The 21,886-nt window shown below is 32.7% G+C and overlaps 1 protein-coding gene across 2 annotated transcripts in view; it reads right to left on the minus strand.

Moving 5' to 3' along the window:
* The window catches only part of LOC133190516 (peroxidasin homolog), a 43,240-nt gene extending 24,855 nt beyond the window's left edge, over positions 1-18,385 (minus strand). Inside the window, exons 1-6 of one of the 2 annotated variants that reach the window (XM_061326184.1) lie at positions 17,968-18,385; positions 10,488-10,559; positions 8,126-8,197; positions 5,626-5,697; positions 3,033-3,104; positions 179-342 (exon numbers count right to left, since the gene is read on the minus strand). In XM_061326184.1, the coding sequence (XP_061182168.1) occupies positions 179-342; positions 3,033-3,104; positions 5,626-5,697; positions 8,126-8,197; positions 10,488-10,559; positions 17,968-18,134 (619 nt within the window). In that variant the 5' untranslated portion in view covers positions 18,135-18,385. The remainder of the gene's footprint in view (positions 1-178; positions 343-3,032; positions 3,105-5,625; positions 5,698-8,125; positions 8,198-10,487; positions 10,560-17,967) is intronic. The other variant, XM_061326185.1, reaches the window with a different exon arrangement.
* Between the last annotated feature and the right edge of the window lie 3,501 nt (positions 18,386-21,886).

Below are 21,886 nucleotides of genomic sequence, written 5' to 3' on the forward strand. Positions count from 1 at the left end.
CAGTGATAATTTAGATCACAGATTATGCAACAATGGGAGAGACTTAAATGCTATGACTTAATGCTTAAAATGACTTAAAACTTAAATGCTACTGAAAAAACTTCAAATCTCTCATTACTGGAAATTTAAAGTGGCAACATTTCTTTAAAGTTGGTGGTATTCAAAATGAGCATAGTACCGCAGTTGAAATTTTCATCTGTAAGCTGAATGAGTTGTCTTCCCATGAGGTTTGCAGGGCTGTGACATCCTGCCGTTGCGTGGATTTTTCCTGTATTCGTCCTCAGAAAGGTGGAAAACCATTTCATATCACAATCGCAGTTGAGTAAGTTTGAGTCTAATCGTCTGAAAATTACAGAATAATTTAGATTGACAGATACAAGGTTAATTTCAATCTACATGAAACATTCTGAATTTATGACAGGAGTTAGTTTGTGATATTCTCTTTTTTTGCATATGTTAACAAGATTTAGAGCCAATTACAGATGATAATTGCATTAAATTTTATAATTATCTCTATTTCACACAACTGAGATAAATCTACATTGTGGTAAATTAAATTACTTTAAGTATTTCGACAAATCAGGGTTAATATGTCCCTTTCATTCATGGTAATTTTCAGGCATCTTCTAAACATGAGGACAATTAGAATCATACAACCAATGTGCATTGACATTTATATGCGTACTGCTCAAAGGATGAATGAATGCCTTTAACAAAACTTCTGTCGATAACCTATCCTATTAAACTCTACAAATTTCAGGTCTTGCAATAAACTTTCCTAATTAGAGTCAACTAAAACCTGAAATCTTTGACACTTTAATGTGCAAAAATCTTCACAGGCAAGTTTCATACCATAATTTTTCCTCCTATTAGCACATTTCCTTTCCCTCCATACATAAAACACACAAAGTGCAGAATATTCTTTGATATAAGGCATAGTTATATTCATACCCTGTTAAATTTTGTGTCAAAATATTTAGAGGAAAGAAAACTTTGGCAAATGAAAGAGCAGTTAAATAATATTTAAAAGTTTTCTCAAGCACCAAAATACTTTTCAACAATGACAGCATTTCTTTCATGGACATGGCCATCAAATGAATGCATTTTTTGAAATATTCAAATTCAGAAAAATCATCTGTATCTATATTCCTTTCATGTGCCATTAAAGTTAAATTCTGCTTTTATCATCAGTGATGAAAATTCCTAAATGCTTATGATTCCATTGTTATGTATATTTTGGTTATAAATACGATCATCTCAATTTCCTTTATAGGTTCAGCACAAAATTTAAACCAAAAAATAGCATATGCTAAATCAGTAATGATTATACGTGTATACCATGTAATGATGCAGCATTTGGCATATAACTGCACAAAAGAGGCTATAATTTTCAGCATTTTAAAAAAAAGGACACGTATTACAACTGGACAATTGTGACACCATTTTGAATCTAAATATGTGCTTTCATGCACTGAGCAACACTTTTGCATGAGATGTGTTATACCAAGATGATCAATATGTCTTATTCCCAATGCATGTGAACCTCTACATTTTCTAAACCAGAAAAACTTTCATAAATAATCTTGTTTCACATTAATTTTGATATTTTACAAATAACTATCACTTTTGCTATGTCATAATCAAAGGATTAATATATATTTTGTTTCACTGAGATTTGCTTTCTTTTTTCATGAACAGTACATAGAACATACTTATAAGTGAAGGGTCAGGAATGAACAATTTTGATTCATTATACAGTCAAACCTCATTATCTCGAACTCAATAGGATGGACAAAAAACTTCAAGATCTCTGAGGATTCGAGATATCGAAGGTAAAATACGTAAAGAATAAGTGGTTGTGACTTCCAAATCACTTCAACATATCTATGGTATTTGAGATCAGTGTTCAAGATACCGAAGTTCAACTGTATATCCAATAAGTTCATGATACATTTTAAAAGCACAAGGAATGAAAATCACTTTGCTGTAGTAAGCATGAATTCATTTTAAGCATGTTCACTGTAACCATGTTTTACTGTATTTAACTTCTTAACATAAATATATGCAATTTTCTTGAAATTTTCAGTCAAAATGAAAGCTTAGCTGAAGGGCACAAGTATCATGATTTGTAGTATCAGAAGTTGATCAATATCTTGTCAGAATAAGAAGTAGCCTTATTTCTCATTCAATGACAAATTGTAAGAGAAATTTTATTTATCATTAATATACAGTCAAACCTCGTTATCTCGAACTCAATGGGACTGAGAAAAAATTTCGAGACATCTGAGGATTTGAGATATCCAGGGTAAAATACTTAAAGAATGAGGGGTTGGGACCTCCAAATCACTTTGACATATCCATGTAATTTGAAATATCAGTGTTCAAGATACCGAAGTTCAACTGCATATATAAATTTTTCAACATTTTAAGATAAATCAGTTAGTAAATCCTTCAAATGCTACCAGTCACTTTAAGGACTATTAAATTTGGTCTGTGGAATTAACTTGCACAACATTTTTTTCTCTACCATTTAATGTGATGAAATGATTGAATAATAGCTGAAAAATTTATAGAAAGATCTGGTTTTGACTTCATGGATGTATTACAAGTCATCTGAACCAAGGTACAAGAAAAATGATTATTAAACGATCAGTTCTGACTTTATAAACTTGTGGGGCCTGCATCACTTCACACCCCTGAATACAAAAATTCTGTTGAAAAGGCATGAATTAGGTTACTTTAAGGCAATTAAGGACTAGAATAAAATCTTCTTTTCTTTTTGCTGAATATGCCAATCCATCTTAAATCAAAAAAAAAAAAAATTTATTGACCCCATGAAAATTTTTCTCAAGTATCACAATTTGTAAGTTTGCAAAAAGTGCATGAAAGGGGAAAACCCTGGTATGTATACATGATAAGACTACCATGAAATACCAGTGTTTTTTTGTGTTTTTCTTATCACACAGAACACTCTCATGTGTGTGGTAAACAGTTATGTCATACGCAGCATTGATACACACACTAATACTCACAATCTTCGGAGATTACGGGAATGCGAAAACAAAGCAGGCAAAATTGTCTGTATTTTGTTATGGTGCAAGAATCTGCAAATACAAAGCAATGACTTTTCCTGACAATATAAGCATTATAATGCTGCTAAGCAAATACACTCTCTAATATTCATATAATCGGCATAAGAATATTTTTCGGAGGTGGGAGAGGACATATATATATATATATACATATACAGATATATATCTTCTCATTTAAAAAAGTTTGGTGAAAGAGATTGAATATTTTCACTTTAAAAAGTAACATATCCCAGTATCTTTCAAATTTTTTTGCAATTTATTATTCAAAACATAAAATGTTTTATGCTCGATTCTTATGCCATATATGGAATTAGACTCCAACAAATAAGCATGCAATAAACAGAATATAAGCACACTTAGTTTTGAAACAGTTTTCAATTGAAGTCTTAATGAAAACAAATATTAGCCAACACAGCTGTTTTTTTTCTCAGCAAAACATGACCAAGCAATTAATGTGTTCATAAATTAAAACATTTAGCAGCCAAAACATATGATACAGCACTGGTTTACATTAACAGGGTACTAGTATCTCAGGTTTAGTTGATTCATTATAATTAGTGCAAGTTGTCTGTGCATTACATTTATCAACCATGTTTTTTTTAATACTTTTTTTTCCCAATCTCTATGTACCGGTACAAGTATGTATATACTGTAATTCACTTTCTTAAAGTGACAAATTCATTTTTGCTTAAATACGCAAGACTGTCTGCTCGTGAAAAATTCATTCTCATGTGTAACATTATTACCAAAGATTATATAGAACAATATAACCAGAATTCACTAAAAATTTTGTCTAGCTTATAAATACAATATTACTTCCTAACAATATAATGTGTTGCGAAAGTTTGGTGATTTACATGCAGTAAACAATTCAGATATACAGATCAGACATATACCCGGTAGTAGATTCTGTCATTATATAACTCTTGGAGATTATAATTATTTGATTTGAAGAACTTGGACCATCAAAGGAGGAAATAATGACCCTAAGCTTTGATAAAATGTATCAGTCTGAAAATACCAATTCCAATCACTACTGCTGACTTAATTCAAAATCCATGGTGTTAAAATATCAGCACATGTCCTTTCCCTAGCCATCCATCTCATATTGAAATGTCAAGCAAAATAACTGCAGATCCTAGCAGCTCAAATTCCTTTCAAAATGTGCAGAAATTATGTTAGAATTTTCATATTAATTTCATTCATGCATAACATCAGCAAAGCATTGAGATGACCACCTAAAAGTGTCAAAATCCATATATATTTTTTCATCATTGATGCATTCATCTATTCTTATGACCAGGTACAGGGGTATTTCAATTCTTGTATGAGTGTCTCTAGTATGACGTACTTGTAAGTAAGAACCTGCATTCTAAATCTTCCTTTCAAAGTACCGTACTGGCCCAAACAGAAATAAAAGTGAACAAACAAGCAATCAGACAGACTCTTATTGTACATCCCATGTAGCTAGGATATTATATGTCAGAACCGACTCCTTTGAGGGGGGGGGGGGGGTATTTAATTCAGAAAATTATATTTTTTATATTACCTGGTTTGCTTGTTCAACAATTATAACAACATGTCTACAAATTCGATGACCTCAAGCAACAGAGTCGGAGTCATTATGCTCTATGAGCTCCAATATTTTCTTTATCAAAATCATGTATCTCTTAAAAAATCATGGTTTATCCTGATAATTTTGGAGTATATAAGATTTTATTTAACTATTATTTGATCTGTTCTTGAGCTCTCCAATAATTATTATTATAATGAAAATATGAAGTCTTGTAAACAAATTCTATCACTGAATAGGGCTAGGACAATATTCGGATACATTATTGTATCATGATACAAGGTTCCACAACATGTTAATCGATAAACAGTCCAGTATATCGAACATGTTGGATCCAGTTTTTAATCCCATCACAAATTTATCTTATCCATATCAAAATATTATTTCTAACGAAATAAAGATTATGATGTTTTAAAATTTGAAGTGTTGAAATTATCATATAACTTTGAATTCCATTTGGCATAAATCTAGAATCCTGTATACAGGGAAATTTTCGCCCCCGTTTTATTTCGCCCCTTTCACCCTAGACACAAGTAGGCGAATTTAAGATGGGGCGAATTCAAAGAAAAAAGTATACAGTAATTGTACTACCAAAAAAATGCAGTAAGTTAGTGTATTGTGATTGTTTCATATTGCAGGATATCTGCATTGTCCCATCCCAATGACTGAATCATTCATAGAAAATATAGGTTCAAATACCTTTGAAATATTTAACATGGATAAAAACAAACCATTTAAGCACAGTGATTATAAAACAAGCAAGTATGAAGTACAGTATGTACTGGTATATGATGTTTCATCAATGCTTAGCAAGAAAATGATTTTCTCTGAATGAAGTTTTAAACCTTTTTCAGTTAAATCTTTTTCTGGATCAAGTAAGTTATTTCCCTTGTATATGGTGAAGTATTGAAGTATTCACACATACATATATTTTTCCTTGTTGTAGGTTCCTGTACTTACATTTGCTGTAGGTTCTCTAAGCCATTGAAAGCTTGGCTCTCTATAGACTTTATTTGATTCTTATATAAATATCTGGAAAAAAAAAAAAAAACAAACAAATATGTCACATTTTGTCTATAAAATTTTCTTGTATATTAAAAGTCAGATTTCTATTTTCAAGAGCAATAAATCATCTCTGAAGCTTGTTGATAATTGGCAAGGAAAAAAATATAAACTTTCTTTGACTTTAAGTGTAAGTTTATCTCACATTTCCTCACTGGCATATCTTTGAAAGCTTTTTTATGATTTAGATTATGGGAAGTTTAAATTCTTGTAAACTGCAGCTATGAAATTTTTTTTTAAAGTGGATTCCCTAATGGTTGAACCATTTCTCAAACATAATCATTTTTTAGATGATCTATATAAAAATTGACATTTACTGAATAAATATGTTCAACCCAACTTTGTCATCTTACTCCAATTTAAATTGGCTACCTTCTTTGCTCAATTTTATTAAATAATGTCACAACATTTCAAACCTATGTTCAACTTCGTGACCTTGATCTTTGGCATAATGACCCTAAATTAAATTGGTTCTTCCCTTAGCCACGATTTAGAAGTTTTATATTTTTTAGCTGATTTAAGCAAAGAAAAGCTATGAGGTGCCGTTTTGGTATTTATTATATGAAGGGCCATTTGGGTATTACTGCCATTAAGTGATATTGCCTATTCAAATTGGTGATATCATTTATTCAATTGATGATATCACTTATTCAGCTTTTGAATTAGTGATATCACCTATTTGAATAGGTGATATCACATATTTTATTTTTATTGTTGAAATCACATAATTCAGATAAGTGACATCATCTATTTATTCATATTTGTGATATCATCATTTTGATTTGAAATGGGGGTATCACCAATTTGAATAAGTGATATCACCTATTCAAATCAAATAGGTGAATCCACCATCTAAGTATCACATTTGGATGGATCATGCGAAAATAGGTGTGTAACATTTTTTGTCACCATGCAGTTCCAGTTGGATTTTTTACTTTCATTTTCGCATTTCCAGACAACCACATTCTGAAATAGGCCTAATTATAAATATGTTCAACAAGTCTTCCTTAGATTTCATTGTAGCATAATTTTCTGATTGCTTGATGTTGCAAGGGCAATTCAGCGCTGAAATATAGTTCATGACAGCTAGAGAATTTAGAAATGAAGATGATGTTTTTGAAAAATCTGTGTGTACTACACTGAACTATAACTGTTCCTTTTATTTTTTTGGAAAAAGATTACAACCTTAAATTTGAGAGTTCTGAATCAAAAAACAAAAATATTCTGTCCAGTAGAGACTACCAATTAAGTTAGCACTTTTTTGGTACTCTAGCACTTTTGATTTACTGCTACCGACGCAAATGTGAAAAAAAGTAAAAAATTTTATACTGTAGTGTTATTGTTTCCTCCTTTCTCAAAAGCACTGGGGCATTCAATCTTATTTGTCTGTCTGTCTGTCTGTCAAAAACATTACTTTTGAATGAGAGAAGCTGATAATCTCCGCCTTTCATATTTAAACCACATGACCTTGACCTTGAAGTTTGACCCACTTTTCATAAATTTTAACCATGGACATCACTTCTGCACCAGAGGAGACAAGACTTTCATATTTTTTCACACAAGCTTTACTAATAATTGTGACAAATCCTTTCCTATGATATCTGGCTCTGGGGCCATAAAACTTAGACAAGCTTACTTTTGATCTCAGTCTCACTTTTACTTAAGGAATTAATAGTGGAAAAAAGTAAGACTGAGATCAAAAGTGAGCTTGTCTAAGTTTTATGGCCCCGGAGCCTGATCTCAAGACCTAGACCTTGAAGTTTGACTTACAAAAACTTAACCCTGACTTTTGCATCAGAACATAAATACTTACTTCAAAAATACATAACTTTTTTTTAGTATGATGGACAGATAGACAGGACAAACAAGGCAGTTTCAATATATCATAGGTCATCGCATCCCCAGTCAATAAGACCCTTGCTTGTTAGATTTTGTATTGCATTTTGATATTTGTGCATTTTAGTCAACAGCTGTAGTCAACTAGCTTCATTGTTTTGGAAATTTAGGAATTTACACATTTATAACCCAAGCAATTTTTAGACAAGTGATACCCAATTATAAGTATGGTGTAAAGTTAATTGTGTTTTCCTCATTGGAAGCTTATCATATGAATTAATCAGATGATGAATTTCTTTTGAAGTTATTTTAAATTACTTGCTTTGTGATTAAGCAAAGGAAAATTTTAAGTAAAAGTGTACCCATTTACATTTTGATATACCTTTTTATTTTGCCAGACATCAGGTGAAAATAATTATATTTAAATTAGGAGATAAAAAATTTGGTTAATGAGGGGAATACCTTTAGTAACATATGAGCACACTTGTTAAATAAAGGATTAAGCATATGCCAGCTGATTTTTAAAACCTTGCTTCAAAAATGATCCCCAATAACTACTTACAAATATCTTAATTGTGAAAGGCCTTCAAATGCACCATCCTCAAGCCTTTGTATCTGGTTATTATTAAGCAATCTGAAAGAGAAATCAAAACATTAACAATATTTTTTTAAATTCATATCTAAATACTGATTGAGGTACACATAACATAACTTACTTTCTGAATATTAACTTAATATGACTTAATTATACCACAGTTGACCAACTCTCCCCTAAATGTCTATTTTTAGTTACAAGAAGTTATAGAGCTTATCTAAGAGCAAAATTAAAAATTTTTCTGATTGCAATTCATAAAGACCAGACATGGTAGAATGGTATAATGCTCAAAAGGAATATTTCCAACATCAAGTTGTCTGAAATAGATAAAATGTGCTCAATAACCAGAGACCATTTTATTACAAATGCAGTTTTTTTTAGTCATCTTGAGAAGTATAGTATAAATTTTCTCATAAACAAGGAGTCCCTGCAATTGTCTTTTTCATCAACAAACTTTATGTGGTACATGTAGTTGTTTAACTAATAGTTTATTTGGGCAGCCTGAAATACATGGATAATTCGGAAAAATAATGTTCTACCTTTCTGATATATATGAATAAATTATAAGAACTATCTGTCTCAGGAAGTGGGTGTACATTATCAGAGAAAACTCCTTGACATAAAAATGACTGCAGAATCTTTGTCATGTTTGAAGACAGGACAATCATAACAGGACAATAAATGACACAGATGTGACTCATGTGAAAAATGACTGTTATGGCAACAAAAAGAAAGATGAAGAAAATCTCAGCTGTATCCCCAGGCTTTGTTGTCTATCTAATGACTGCACATCACAGACTTATAGAATTTATCAAATTTCTGAATGACTGCTTGCAAGCCATAGCAGTTTATAATTATAAAGCTAGACCAAGAAATTGGAGGTGCAACTCACATCATCTTTATTTTGGAATACATAAAAATAGGAAGTTATTGCTTTGGGGTGAATCATATAAAAATGACATAAGCAAGGTTGGGGGGAAAATTTGGATGTATAACCCCTTAGGAATTTTTTTTTTTTTTTTTTTTTTTGTGGTGCAGATGATCATGTGATATAAATATAACGATAAAATCTTAATTGTGCACTCAGACTAACAAAACGCTGCCTTGCAAAAGAACAACAAAGGAAAAAAGATACCCTTTGACATGAAAAAGAAAGGAATGGATTTAAAGTTCATGTTGCAACTCATGTATTTCATCCATAACATTTAAAGTGGCTTGTGAAATAAAACCGTGTACTTTTTTCAGTGGTAAATATAGCCAGATAATTGGGTACAGTGTATTAATATAATTAGGATTTTCTAAAATTATAATAAATAAATTAAAAAAAAAGATTAAAAAAGAAACTTTGGAGATTTTAAGGATCATGAAAGGTCTGGGTACTTGTTAAAGAGGAAGAGATTATGCATTCATGCTTTTTTATCTTTAATAAAAACTTTAATACTGCTATCCATTACAACTATACCCTTTGCCAGATTGTCTAGACAACAGATTTGCACACTATCTTTGAAGTTTATTATCTGGTTGACCAGTGATGTCATCAAAATATAAACTTGCTTCATCTTGCTCAGAAAGGGTGTTTAGTGCAGACAGATTCATTCAACCAGGGCCACCCTCCCAGTTCTACATACATTAGGGCCACCCTCCTGCCTGATTAGGCTTAATCTAATGTCATCAGGTGACCTCTCATTGCCAGTGTCTAAGAGTTAATGAATGCAATATTGTTTGTATAGTTAGTAAGATACTGTCTTCATTGTTTTTGGCCAAATCATTTGTTGGCCTGATTTATGAGTGATGCTGAATCATCTCTTAAGAACTACATGTATATACCCTTTTCTATAGAAGTTCCCATGGCTAATTAAATTATGCCAAAATTATGCTTTCCGCTCATTAGATTTTCTACTGCAAATAAATATGAATTATGTTTTGCAAACAAGTGAATCAATAATGATTTTTGTACCGGTAATTTGATCTCTCATTTTCTTCGAGTGAAAATAAAGGTTCAAACCAAAAACAATCTTTTATGCATTTATACTGTAATTCAAATTCGTTTAGAAATGAAATTAAGAAATGGGATAATCATGTAATGCTGTTCATCTTTAGTCATGCATGCACTCATAATCATGTTCCTGTTTTGAATTCAGGGCAAAAACAGAGTACTTAATTCTGCAGACCTGTTTTAAAACATGAGAATTGAATATAAAGCAACACACTTAATAACACATAAAAACTGATATATTTAGCTGACAGAAATTAATACAGACTGCCATATAGATGTAAATAAATCTTGCGATTATTGATAATATGTTAATTAAAGCTATATAATACTTACAGTGTGGTTATTTTTCCATATTGTCTAAATGTTCCTTTTGGAATGTTTCTTATTCTATTAAATCTTAAATCTCTGAAAAAGAAAATTAAAAACATTCAATTTCTACAAAAACACTGAATATTAATAAGCTCTTATGGTCTAATTTCAGTATAAATGAAATACTAAATAAATTTATATTGGTATTTAATCAAGAAAATCTTTGCTTATTTTTTAAAATTGTGTCAAGGGCTATAACTCATTGGTAAATTGAATTCATCAATAGTTTTCTCCCCTTAAGTTATTATATACAAATCAGCTGTTTCCATGAAACACAAGTTGCGCAATGCATCACAAATAATCTTCCGGCTTACATCATTGTAGGGGATTTTTTATGATAAACCAGTAAAAAGATAATTAATATCTTTTAAAGAGGTTTTTAAACAACTTATGACACTTTGAAAAGATGCTGTAAAATGCTTGATATATCGCATCTGTTTATGTAATTCAGGCAGCAATTAACCAGCTGCGGGTGTCTGGGGATGAAGTCAGAGTAGAGAATTTTCTGTCCATCCCCAAAATACAGAGACGCCATGTGCCACTTGCTGTGTGTGTTTATGATGCACAGTGGGACTTCATCTTGCTAATCAGAACATTATCTCTACCTCTTTACAGGCAAGCACTTTCTTTGATTCTAGTTTCATTGATACTGTATAACATGAATCCAGCAGACACTTGATGGCTCATACCAGAGTATATTATTTTGCAAGTCCCTCCTTCATCCAATTTAATACACAGCAAGTAACAGGGCTCTATTTTATCTCGTTACTCCATGCATTGAGTCATTTAGTCATTTCACAACAGCTCTTGGTGTAAAAAGCAATAGGGAATTTTTCAACTTGTGCAAGATAACAAGATTGTTAGATTAGATAATGTTTATGCAAAAAAGAGCTAGAGCATGAATCAACAAAAAGGAGAACATAAATCAGAAAAAATTAACAGTTTTTCTTTCTCTTGGGACAGGATACATTAGAATAAAACAGAATACAAAGCACTTCAACAGGTGCAGCAGAAAAATCTTTGGATGCAAACACACCACATTTTCTGCAGTAGCAGAAAGATCAGCCAACTGATTGACATGTTTATGGATGCTGAGGGCAGAAAAAGTAAAACATCCCCACTAATTTGTCACCACCTCCTATCACCTGTGCATCTAGAAGCCATAAACCACGCAGTTCCAGCTGGGCTTTTATCTTCATTGGATTTGCTACTTGCACAAAGTTCAGTGACCATAACATTATTTTTGAAAGGAATCATCACCATTTTATATTTACAACTAGTAGTTGTTTTGTTTAAAACTCTTTGAAAAAACTTTTATGTATCAATGTAATGTGATGCACAATGCTTCATGATTTGAACAAATTTGAATCAACACTATATAATGAAGCTTTCATATAAGTTTCATCTTTTCTGGCCCAGTAGTTCTTGAGAAGAAGATTTTAAAAGATGCCATTAAATGTCCACTGATTCGTAATTATCACCCCTTGAAAGAGGGCATGGCCCTTCACTTGAAAAAACTTAGATCCCTTTCACTCAAGGATGCTTTGTGGCAAATTTGGTTGAAATTGGCCCAGTGGTTCTTGAGAAGAAGTGGAAATGTGAAAAGTTTACAGACAACATACAAAACACATCAGACACCCATCAATCTCTACAGCTCACTTGAGCCTCTGGCTCAGGTGAGCTAAAAGGCCTTAAGATGCCCAAAAATAATGTACCACATGTTAACAAAAGAAATAACAAATCTGACAGACTGTAAGACTCCAGTCAATTTGTCTGAAAAATCTAGAATTTGAGTCTTAATGAATGGAGACAGAAAACTTTAGGGGAAGATCAGAAACACATCATTAAGATCATGTCATCAGTATTGTCCCTGCTCTGACCCCTTCTTCTTTGGTGAGCTTGCTAGAAGCTGAGAGAAACAATTAAGGAAATAATACACATTAATGAACATCTGTGGCTCTACCAATTGCTGATGTGTGTGTGTCCAACATTAAAAATTTTGAAAAATGGTGACTTCTTGTATTGCCATCAAAACAGACAAAATATGAAAATTTTCAATTTAATTTTTCTCAGTAACTGCCTGGCCAATTTTTTGAAACTTTGATGGATTATACCTTTCATCAGGTCAGACTGAATTGGAATCTGTTTGACAAAATTTGACACTGTTGCCAATTGGAATCAAAGGGGGGAGGATTTTATTTCTTTGTGTAAAGGTATTTCAAGCTGCATAATATTTATGTGCAAGTGTCTCCCCAAATTTTATTGATTTAAAATTTTCAAAATGCCTGCCTTTGCCATGGAAATAACAAAAAACTAAAATTTTGCAAACTTTCAAAAAGAGTACTTGCTTACTCTAATTTCAAATTCAATATTGCACCACTGGGGTCAGTTCGGGGTGATATATATAAAGTTTCTATATGGATTTGATATTCCGTTGGCAAGATTATGTATCTCAACACATTTTGAAATATTTGTACTGAATTTTACTGATATTCATCCACATAAAACAATATCACGTTTGCAGGAAATTGTCTGTTAGAATTCACAATAAAACCTGTGACACTGTACCCATCAATGTTTCAAATAGCAATGTTAAAATTTGGGTAAAAATTAACTGATAAATTTTACATTTCAGCAAGAATCATTCACTCATGCTGTGTAACCCAGCAATAGGTGACCATGGTCAATGAACAAAGAAGGTGACCATTTGCAGATTTAGACCTGTAACATTAATTTATCAACTTCTGTCAGTTCAGTAGGGCCATTTAATTCAGCACCTACTTTGACAAATGGCTTTCATTCATTTTTAAGTTTTCAGCTGAAAAACAGTGTCTATAATACCAAAAGATTTGCAAACTAAAACAATTTTAATAAATAATTCTTGGGTCTAACTTAGAATTTTCCATGAAAGATAGTAATAAATTGTATTAGAAAACATTGAAAATTAGACAAGCTACTTTCTTTTGATTCCTACTAGTATTTCTAAAGTTAATACAATTTACATGCTACACAAACACTTTCTAAATCTTTGGGAGCTCATTAAGAATTAAAAAATAATAATAAAGATGCTTGAAATTCAATATATCCTCTCTCCCACCCCCCACAAATTAATGAAAGTTAAAAGTGCTATGGAACTTTCTTTGAATTTGCAATGTTTGTTATGCATACCAATTGCACTTTAAAGGTACTGCAATACCTTATTCACTTTTAGCACTCAGTCAGTACACAAACAGACTACAGATAACTCTCCATTGTAAAAATCACATTCATGACCTGAGTGTAACGCAGAGTATATTTACATATAGACAAAAACTGTGCCAGAGTCAAACAAATAATGCCATCTAAGGAGAACTCATTTGATAATTCAACTGTTTAACAAGGCCCTCCCTCAATAAAATCTCTGTCAGTGCCAGACAGATGAGATTGCTAAAGCTCCTTGGTGTCAGAGACAAACTTTAACCTGACGCCTACAAAGAAATCTAATTCTTTAACATACACTGCTCATAAAAGGGACAGACACATTAAAATTCTGGAATAAATACAATGAATACATGCATGTTTTTTATATTGTTCAAATTTCCTTTGAGTACCCCAGGGGTGATATGCCTGTAAAAGAAAATACATTTCCCAGATTGCTTCCCCCATGCAGACAAAGTCATTTGCATCTTTAACACTAAAAAATAAATATATTTTTCAACAAAAAATCCACTGTCAACAACTTTCTTTACAAAAATGGGAGAGTTTTAATTGATGCATATTTGTAGTACGTTCACCTTCCTTTTAAAATCTGAACAAACTCGGTGCTTAATCATTTAAGAAAGAAAGGAAGTCCTTCACATAAATGGCTACTTTTTCAGTTTGATGGTTACATAATTATACCCTTTCAGAACACAAATGACTTAATCTTCAACAATTTCCTTCACAAAGCTCAACCATAGGAAGTCATCACCTCCTGAAGTGCCCCGACTATTTAGCCGAATTTCATCAGATCCTGTTCAGTGAATTGGTTGAAATTTCTGGCATATTTATCTTGATCTGATATAAATGAGCTTAGTGTGACAATATGCACAATTTGGAAAATAAATTGTCAGTCCAAATTCTTATCATTTAACATGGCAGAAAACACTGAATCAGCTGGCTAGAACAAAGAAGGTGAGCAGGTTCACAAAAAACTCAACACAGCCAAATTAAGGCTGGGAAGACATACCAGCATGCCATTCTCTTAAACTCTAGCTTCTGCATTTGTATAATTCTTGTTTGTTTTTTTTTAGGTTAGCATTTTTATTTAGTTTATTTAATAGGATTTCCCATTACCTCTAGAATCTAATCTGATTGTGAGAGTGGGGTTTGGTAGATTTTGTTACATATGTAACGGTTTGGGCCGTGGTAGCTCAGTCAGTAGAGCACTGACTAGTGATTCAGGGGTCCCAGGTTCAATTCCCGGTCCAGCCATACCTTTTCTCCTTTCCTGTTAAACACACGTGTATCAAGCACAAAATCAGAAATGTTGCTCAAATTGATAATGATGGAGTTGTCAAATTCTTCAACTATTAAATGCTAATTTGGTCAGTGGTCACATTACTATTCCAACAAATAAATATGAAAATAATGATCCTTACTGTGTACCTAAACATTTTAACAGTCTTTAGAATAAAACATTGATTGATTTACTGTTTACAAACTCTTTGGCATAAAGGCCAGGGAGAAAATCGGTATTTTCTTCAATTCAGATATATTTTCTATATATTTCAGAAAGTATAATATCCCTCCTACCCCTACTATTAAAGGACTTACAGTGAGTACATAGAGGTACTGTAGAAGTACTTTTTTCTATGTGATATTAATTTATTCTAAATATGCGGTCACAATTTTTCCACGGAAATTTGTCCCAGCGTACTTAAAGTATATTAAATGCATATATAGAGACAATCTAAGAAATCTGTATAATTTTCTACCCGTGGATTGATCATGTACTTTTACAATAATTTCACTATGGCATTAGATGAGTATAAATGTATTAATTCTCTCATCATCTGTGTTAATCTTTATATTTTATTGTGTAAAATTTTTGTGGGTTCATTGGAGAGGCACGACTGACACATCCCCCTTTTAAATCTGTGGCTATGAAGAAACGTCAATGAATCTCTTTGTCTACGCTAAGAACATTTTATCTGGCTATGATTTTCAATGTTCCATAAAATTTTTTGAACCTCTGTGAATAATCACCAATTATTGAAAATTATCCTCTCACACAAATCCTGAGAGGGGAAATAGGAGAAAAATAGCAGCCATTTGTGACTTTAATATCTGAGGTATAATTGCCATGACAGACTTGACTGAGGCTCCATACAGTGTGTGGTAGTCCCTGATTCAGACATAATTCCAGTTAAAAAGGATTATGGTTGTTGACAATCAAAGTTAAAGACCAAGACATAAAACAAGATAACAAAGCCTATATTGGATTTTCAACTGAAACAACTGGCCTGAGGCTCAGTAACCTGGTCATATATTCGTAGGTTTATTCTAGTGTAAATAATTGATTGCATAAACAAATATTGTGATAACATCTAGTTTTTCAGGATAAGTAGATTATCCTAAAACAACTCGACACAGGTGGTATTTGGAAGAATCTTTTCTCCATGTTGAGCCATATGTTTTTTCTATGGAGACGTCTTAGTTAAAGGGTTCAGATTTGTTGTTCTTTAGCACAATGCATAGTAAATTAAAACATGCACTTATAATGGATAGATTTTGGGGGGGATTTGATCCATGCATTAAAATCTTGAACTTAATAGTCTTTAAATACCTGACTTTTAAACTAATGTACCTATGTTATATGTAATTTTTATACAACTCTGCAATTTTTTACTTCTCATATTGGTCTATTCTTTATGGTATCTGCATAAATTTTGAAGATCACTTAATTCATTTCTGTCTTATTGTGCATCACTGAAAATGCAAATCTAAAAGAAAAAAAAAACCTCCTACTTCAAAAAAATGCTAATACATGAATAATATATTAAACATATTTTATCATTTGATGAAATATAGCTTGCAAATTTGACATCTTTTAAAAGATCAAATTGAGTTGGGAAATTTGTCAGGACAGAAAGAAAATGCATTTGATCAAATAGTTTGCAAAGAAGAAGGTATGGTTTTAGCTTTATTGTGCCCTAAAAATTCAATACTTTCAAAAAGTTTTGAAACTGGCTTAAACATTTGTTGAGTATATGACAGTGATAAATCAGGAAAAAATATAGCATGAAAGAGTACCATTCTGGAAATATGACGTCATTAATTTGATGCATTTGTCTATTTTAAACAGAAAAAGCCTCAAAATGACCCATTTCAAGGGTTATTTTCCTTAAGAAAATAGTGTCCACAGCCGTCGCCCACCTTTATTTTCGGATATGTTGTGTAAAATTCTTTAAAAAATCACATATCTCAAAATTTTTGTGGGCGATGCCTGTGGACAAAATCATCTGAGAGAAAATTCTATTGAAAATTGGTGTCTTCTGCAACTTTTCAAGGAAATACGGGAAAATGCACAAGTTTATGACGTCACAATTAGCATTTAGAAGATCATGTGAGAAAAATGATTTGTATGATCTTTCTGCGTGTAATTTCAATGATTTAGAAATCATGAGTTTTAATTTTTTACATTACTTTCATTTTTAAGAAAAACACAGGGCAAAATTTGTACTGAAACCGTACCTTGTTCTTTGAAAATTGAGTTGATTCAGAAAAATATGTTTGGACAACAAAATAAACAAAAAAGGTCATTTCTAAACTAAAATGCTTTAAAACTAACATCATATGTGTTATAGCATTACATCTACACCCCAGATGGTTTTAATAAAAAAAAGTCTGGTTCATAGATCAATTCGGTTAAAAGATTTTTAAATCCTCTTTAAGCAGAATGACTTTTAATTCCAAGCAGAAATCATTTACATATTTCACAACTGTCAGCATTGCTGAAAGGGACAAAAAGCTTGTAGGAAAATGCTAATTTTTTTTCAATTTTGTTTTTTTCTCATAAAAGTTTGAGGAGTCCACACAACATGCTTGGTGACATGCATGTTTATTGACGCTAAATTCCAATGGAAGTGATATGTTTGAGCGAGCACCTCTGAACAGGTAGTTATAGGCGTGTTATCATTAAGATAAGAGGAACACAGGTGAAAAACACAGGTGCCCCTTCTGTAAAAGTGGCTGGGCAATTTTTCACCCAAACGTCAAATACAACTGGAGGGGAACCCTGTGTATTTTTCAAATATGCCGTTAATTTTGTGTTCAAAATTTAAAATATATTGATATCAAGGCTTAAAAAAAATATTCTATTCATTTATACCGACTACCGTTGCTAGTCAGGTGTCATTTTTGACACATATGAACAAAACACCGCATATATATTTATAAATAAAAAATATATAAATATACATACAAAACTGTTGTAGACGTGGGAATTCCTATAGGCACTCTATCCAGCTGCAGGAACATGCATCGCACTGTTGAACCTCGAATGCACACACATTTTTCGGGACATTTTTCCTGAGAGCGTACACTAATACACAATAAAATCACCATCCACAATGAACACCGCCACTTCATGGTTTCCCCAAACTTTTATAACTCTCTGAAATCTGAACAAACTTTTCTTTTCTTTTACGATACAGTGTCTCCCCCCTTCAGCTGATCGATATCGGAATACACAGTGTTGACATTTTTCTATTGGAGCGCACGTTATGCGAGGATAATACCGTCCGACCCACTCAAACACGCGTACTCTCTGTCAAATGAACTCGCATCTCGACGCTTTAATAGACAAGCATAAGATTACGTGGAGCGTCAGTGGATCATCACTTCCCTCCTGGGGGTGCCTCCTCTAACAGTGAGGAACAGATCATAGATCACGTGTACGATTCCACCTTTACTTTTGCAAGTAAAATGGTTCCGTGAAATTGAACAGTGCTTTGACCGTGCCTTCTGCTGTAAAAAAAGAAAAAAAGCGGCAAGTAGACCGTATAATTTGGTCTATGAGGTTTTGAGTCTATCTCAGAGAGAGGGGTGAGATTTGATTAAAGAGTCTTTTATATTTTAATTTTTGTATTTCTGAATACTTTAATCTACATTTTTAAGAGAAATTGTGCTCTGGAATGAAGTCTTGAAAAGCAACTAAACATACGTGGCGTTTTCCTCAGTTTGGAATTGGAATGTACAATAAGAACAGATGATACAAACAATCATGAGAAGAACAACTATGTTTATATTTATAGGTAAATTTTGACTTTCTTAATAATGTTTATAAAGTGATAAAAAAAAAAAATCGAGTAGATTTATAGTGGAGACGACGAAAAGGAAGAAAAATTGAACATCATATAGTCTACAATATCTTAATACTTCAGAGATTTTATTTACATGCATCATTTAAAACCAAAATAAGTCAGAAAGTATACATACAAATCCATCCATCAATTTTTTTTTTTTTTTTTTTTTTTTTTTTTTTTTTGTAGCAACGTAATAAATTCAAGATTTCTGGGTTAAATCCAATTTTTCTTTCAAATTATAAAAAGGATCAAGAAAAGAATTCAAAAGAGAATTGCTGAAAAAGAAACAAAGGACTTTCTAACCCATCCACCCCTTTCCAAATGATGCTTTGTTATTTTCTTATATCAATTTGAACAAGTCATTCTCTAAACCAATCTCTAGACCAAGTTGTTTCAACCTTTGTTAGATGTCACAATAGCTACCTCTCATGTCGTTGTAACCCCTCAGATGTGAACGATCGCAGGGGTTGGGGCAAACGTCGATATCCGCTACTATAGAGACACTTGAATTGAAGAAAAACATTAACGAACATTTACCGACACGGTCCTATCTAGGTAACATTTAATTAAACAGAAGGGATAGAAATTGGATCTTTGGTGAAAAGTCAGACGTGTGTCGACCCCAACTAAAAACTGGATTTCAAAAGAAATACATACCTAAATTTTCGCTTATCCTAATACCCGAGTACTGGATTTATATAATCTAATAACAAGCAAATGGGTCGTGTGGGTCCTGTTTTTCGGTTTTTAATAACGCTTAATTCTCAAGTACACTTGAGTGTTTGGATATCACTCCTGTTCAGTACATTTTTCATACAAGAGTCTAATTCAATTCAATTTGTTAATAAAGCCCGTTGCTTATATTTAAAACCAGATCGAATCTGTTACCCCCCCCCCTCCCAAAAAAAATCTACATGATCTGTGGAATGAGAGATGGAAGCGGGAAAAGAAGGTGTGTGAAGATATATATTGTCGTCATCGGCGACAATATGCACCCAACCCCCACTGCACATACTGTCGTTCATCGGCACATATACTGTCGACTCGGCTGAAAAATTATACATGTACATGTTGTCGCCGGCGACAATATGTGTCTATCCTCACTGCACATATTGTCGGCCAATGAATTTTGCTGAAGTTTTGAGAATGTAATTGGTGTGTAAATCACGCAGATCTTGTCACGTAGGCATGTTTTCTCTGTGTATATTGATATGCGAATTGCACGCAATTTAAATAAAAAATTATACCTTCAGTTTTCATGAGATTGCATGTTCAATGTAAAAAAAATCAGTGTTTTAACACACAGTTGTTTAACTGAATGCTTAGAGTCTTATGCAGCTGCATAAGATGCTATATTAAAAACACAAGAGGGAAAACGAAGCTTTCAGAATTATTAATTACTTTGTAAAGTACTAGTAACAAAAATGACCTTTGACAACCCCCTCCCCCCGGAAACCTTTGTAATATGGTACCACCAACACCATCCCACCCTCCGAAATAATTTTTTTTAAATATCTTTAGGGGTTGGGGCAAAATTTGCTTGTCAAAGTTTGTCGAGGTCCGAAACATGAGTTGGCGTGGAACCCCCAACCCCCCCCCCCCCCCCCGGAAAAAAATCCCTGTTCCGCGACCATTGCCCACGATTTTTATTTCAGATGATTTAGTCGTCATATATCGTTTCAGAGTATCTATGGCAATATTCTGTCTTTCATTCGATGACATATTTCAAGTTTCAGCCTAAAAAGATTTTATTTATTTCTAGTTAACTCTCCAACTCAAAGATATCAAACATGGATCCATTTTGGCATGTGTCCCCAGACATGGAATGCTATGCAAACAGTAATTGCAGTATCATTTGCCAAAACGATCTGCTCAAGACGTTTTTTTACATGCTCTACAATCAGTTCTTTATATCTGACAACGAGAAGGAATTTTTCTGTATATCTAGACGCATCAGGACAGACCATGGGGAGCGTTTCACATGTAGGTAGACATACGACATAGTGTGTTAATAGTCTAGCATCTCGTTATATGGAATCGTTCAGATATCATAGACACTTCGCATTGTGAAGACTTAAAATACTGTGAATATGTTCACAAATGCGTAAAAATACGTAATAAGCTACTTCTTAGGTTATTCAACCTTTTATCGTTGATGAAGAAAAGAAAAAAGTTGCATGAGGAATGTATGTTCAAATGCATAAAAACACTTAATAAGCTGCTTCTAAGGTTATTTAACCTTTATCATTTATGAACAAAAAAAGGTTGGGTTTTTGTGAATATCAGTGCTTGGGTAATGTACGATGAAACTGAAATATGAAGAGATCCGGTCATGAATTGCAAAAATGTAAAAATGTTACCTTACAAGCTACATTTCCAAGCATGTAGAATCGGGTAGGGGAGCGGTCTCTTTTTTTCGGAAATAATGCTTTGGTGTCAATTTAGAATGGAGATTTTCAATTGTAACGCCCACTCCCCCCTTTTTTTGCAAATACATATGAATGTTCAAACTCTCCCACGTTAACGTATCCAAGATTTAAAAAAAAATGTGAAAAAGACACCCCTCCCCTACCGAAACGAAATAGGTTCTTTGAACATTTTTGTTTTGCTTGTCAATTACCCCCCCCCCCCTTTTTTTCTTAAAAAAAAACAAAAAAAAACCCCGATGCTACATGCCTGATTTAGACCAACGCCGACTATAATTTATGTCCGATGAGAATCTTGAAATGAAACTCTTGGCATCCAAACAATTAAAAAAAAGAATACTCCTAAAAGGTAAGGGATGAAATGCCGTTTTACTGTCGAACCGTAACATTTTCAATTTGACGCCGCACAATTGTGTAAAAGCTCCTACTCAGCAAGACACGATCACTTTGATGGTTAATCTTATTACAGGCCCATCATATCCCTGGATTATCGCAGTCAGCCAATAGATTAAATCTTTATCAAAATCTGGAGAGAAAAAATCCTATGGAAATGAGATCTATCGTCTGCCCCCGTGACACTTAAAAAGAACTTTAATTTTCAAAGTTCAAG

The sequence above is a fragment of the Saccostrea echinata genome, unplaced genomic scaffold (genome assembly GCF_033153115.1).
Source record: "Saccostrea echinata isolate AGI-Se365-2 ecotype Australia unplaced genomic scaffold, CSIRO_AGI_Sech_v1 ptg000022l, whole genome shotgun sequence".
Lineage (NCBI taxonomy): Eukaryota > Metazoa > Mollusca > Bivalvia > Ostreida > Ostreidae > Saccostrea > Saccostrea echinata.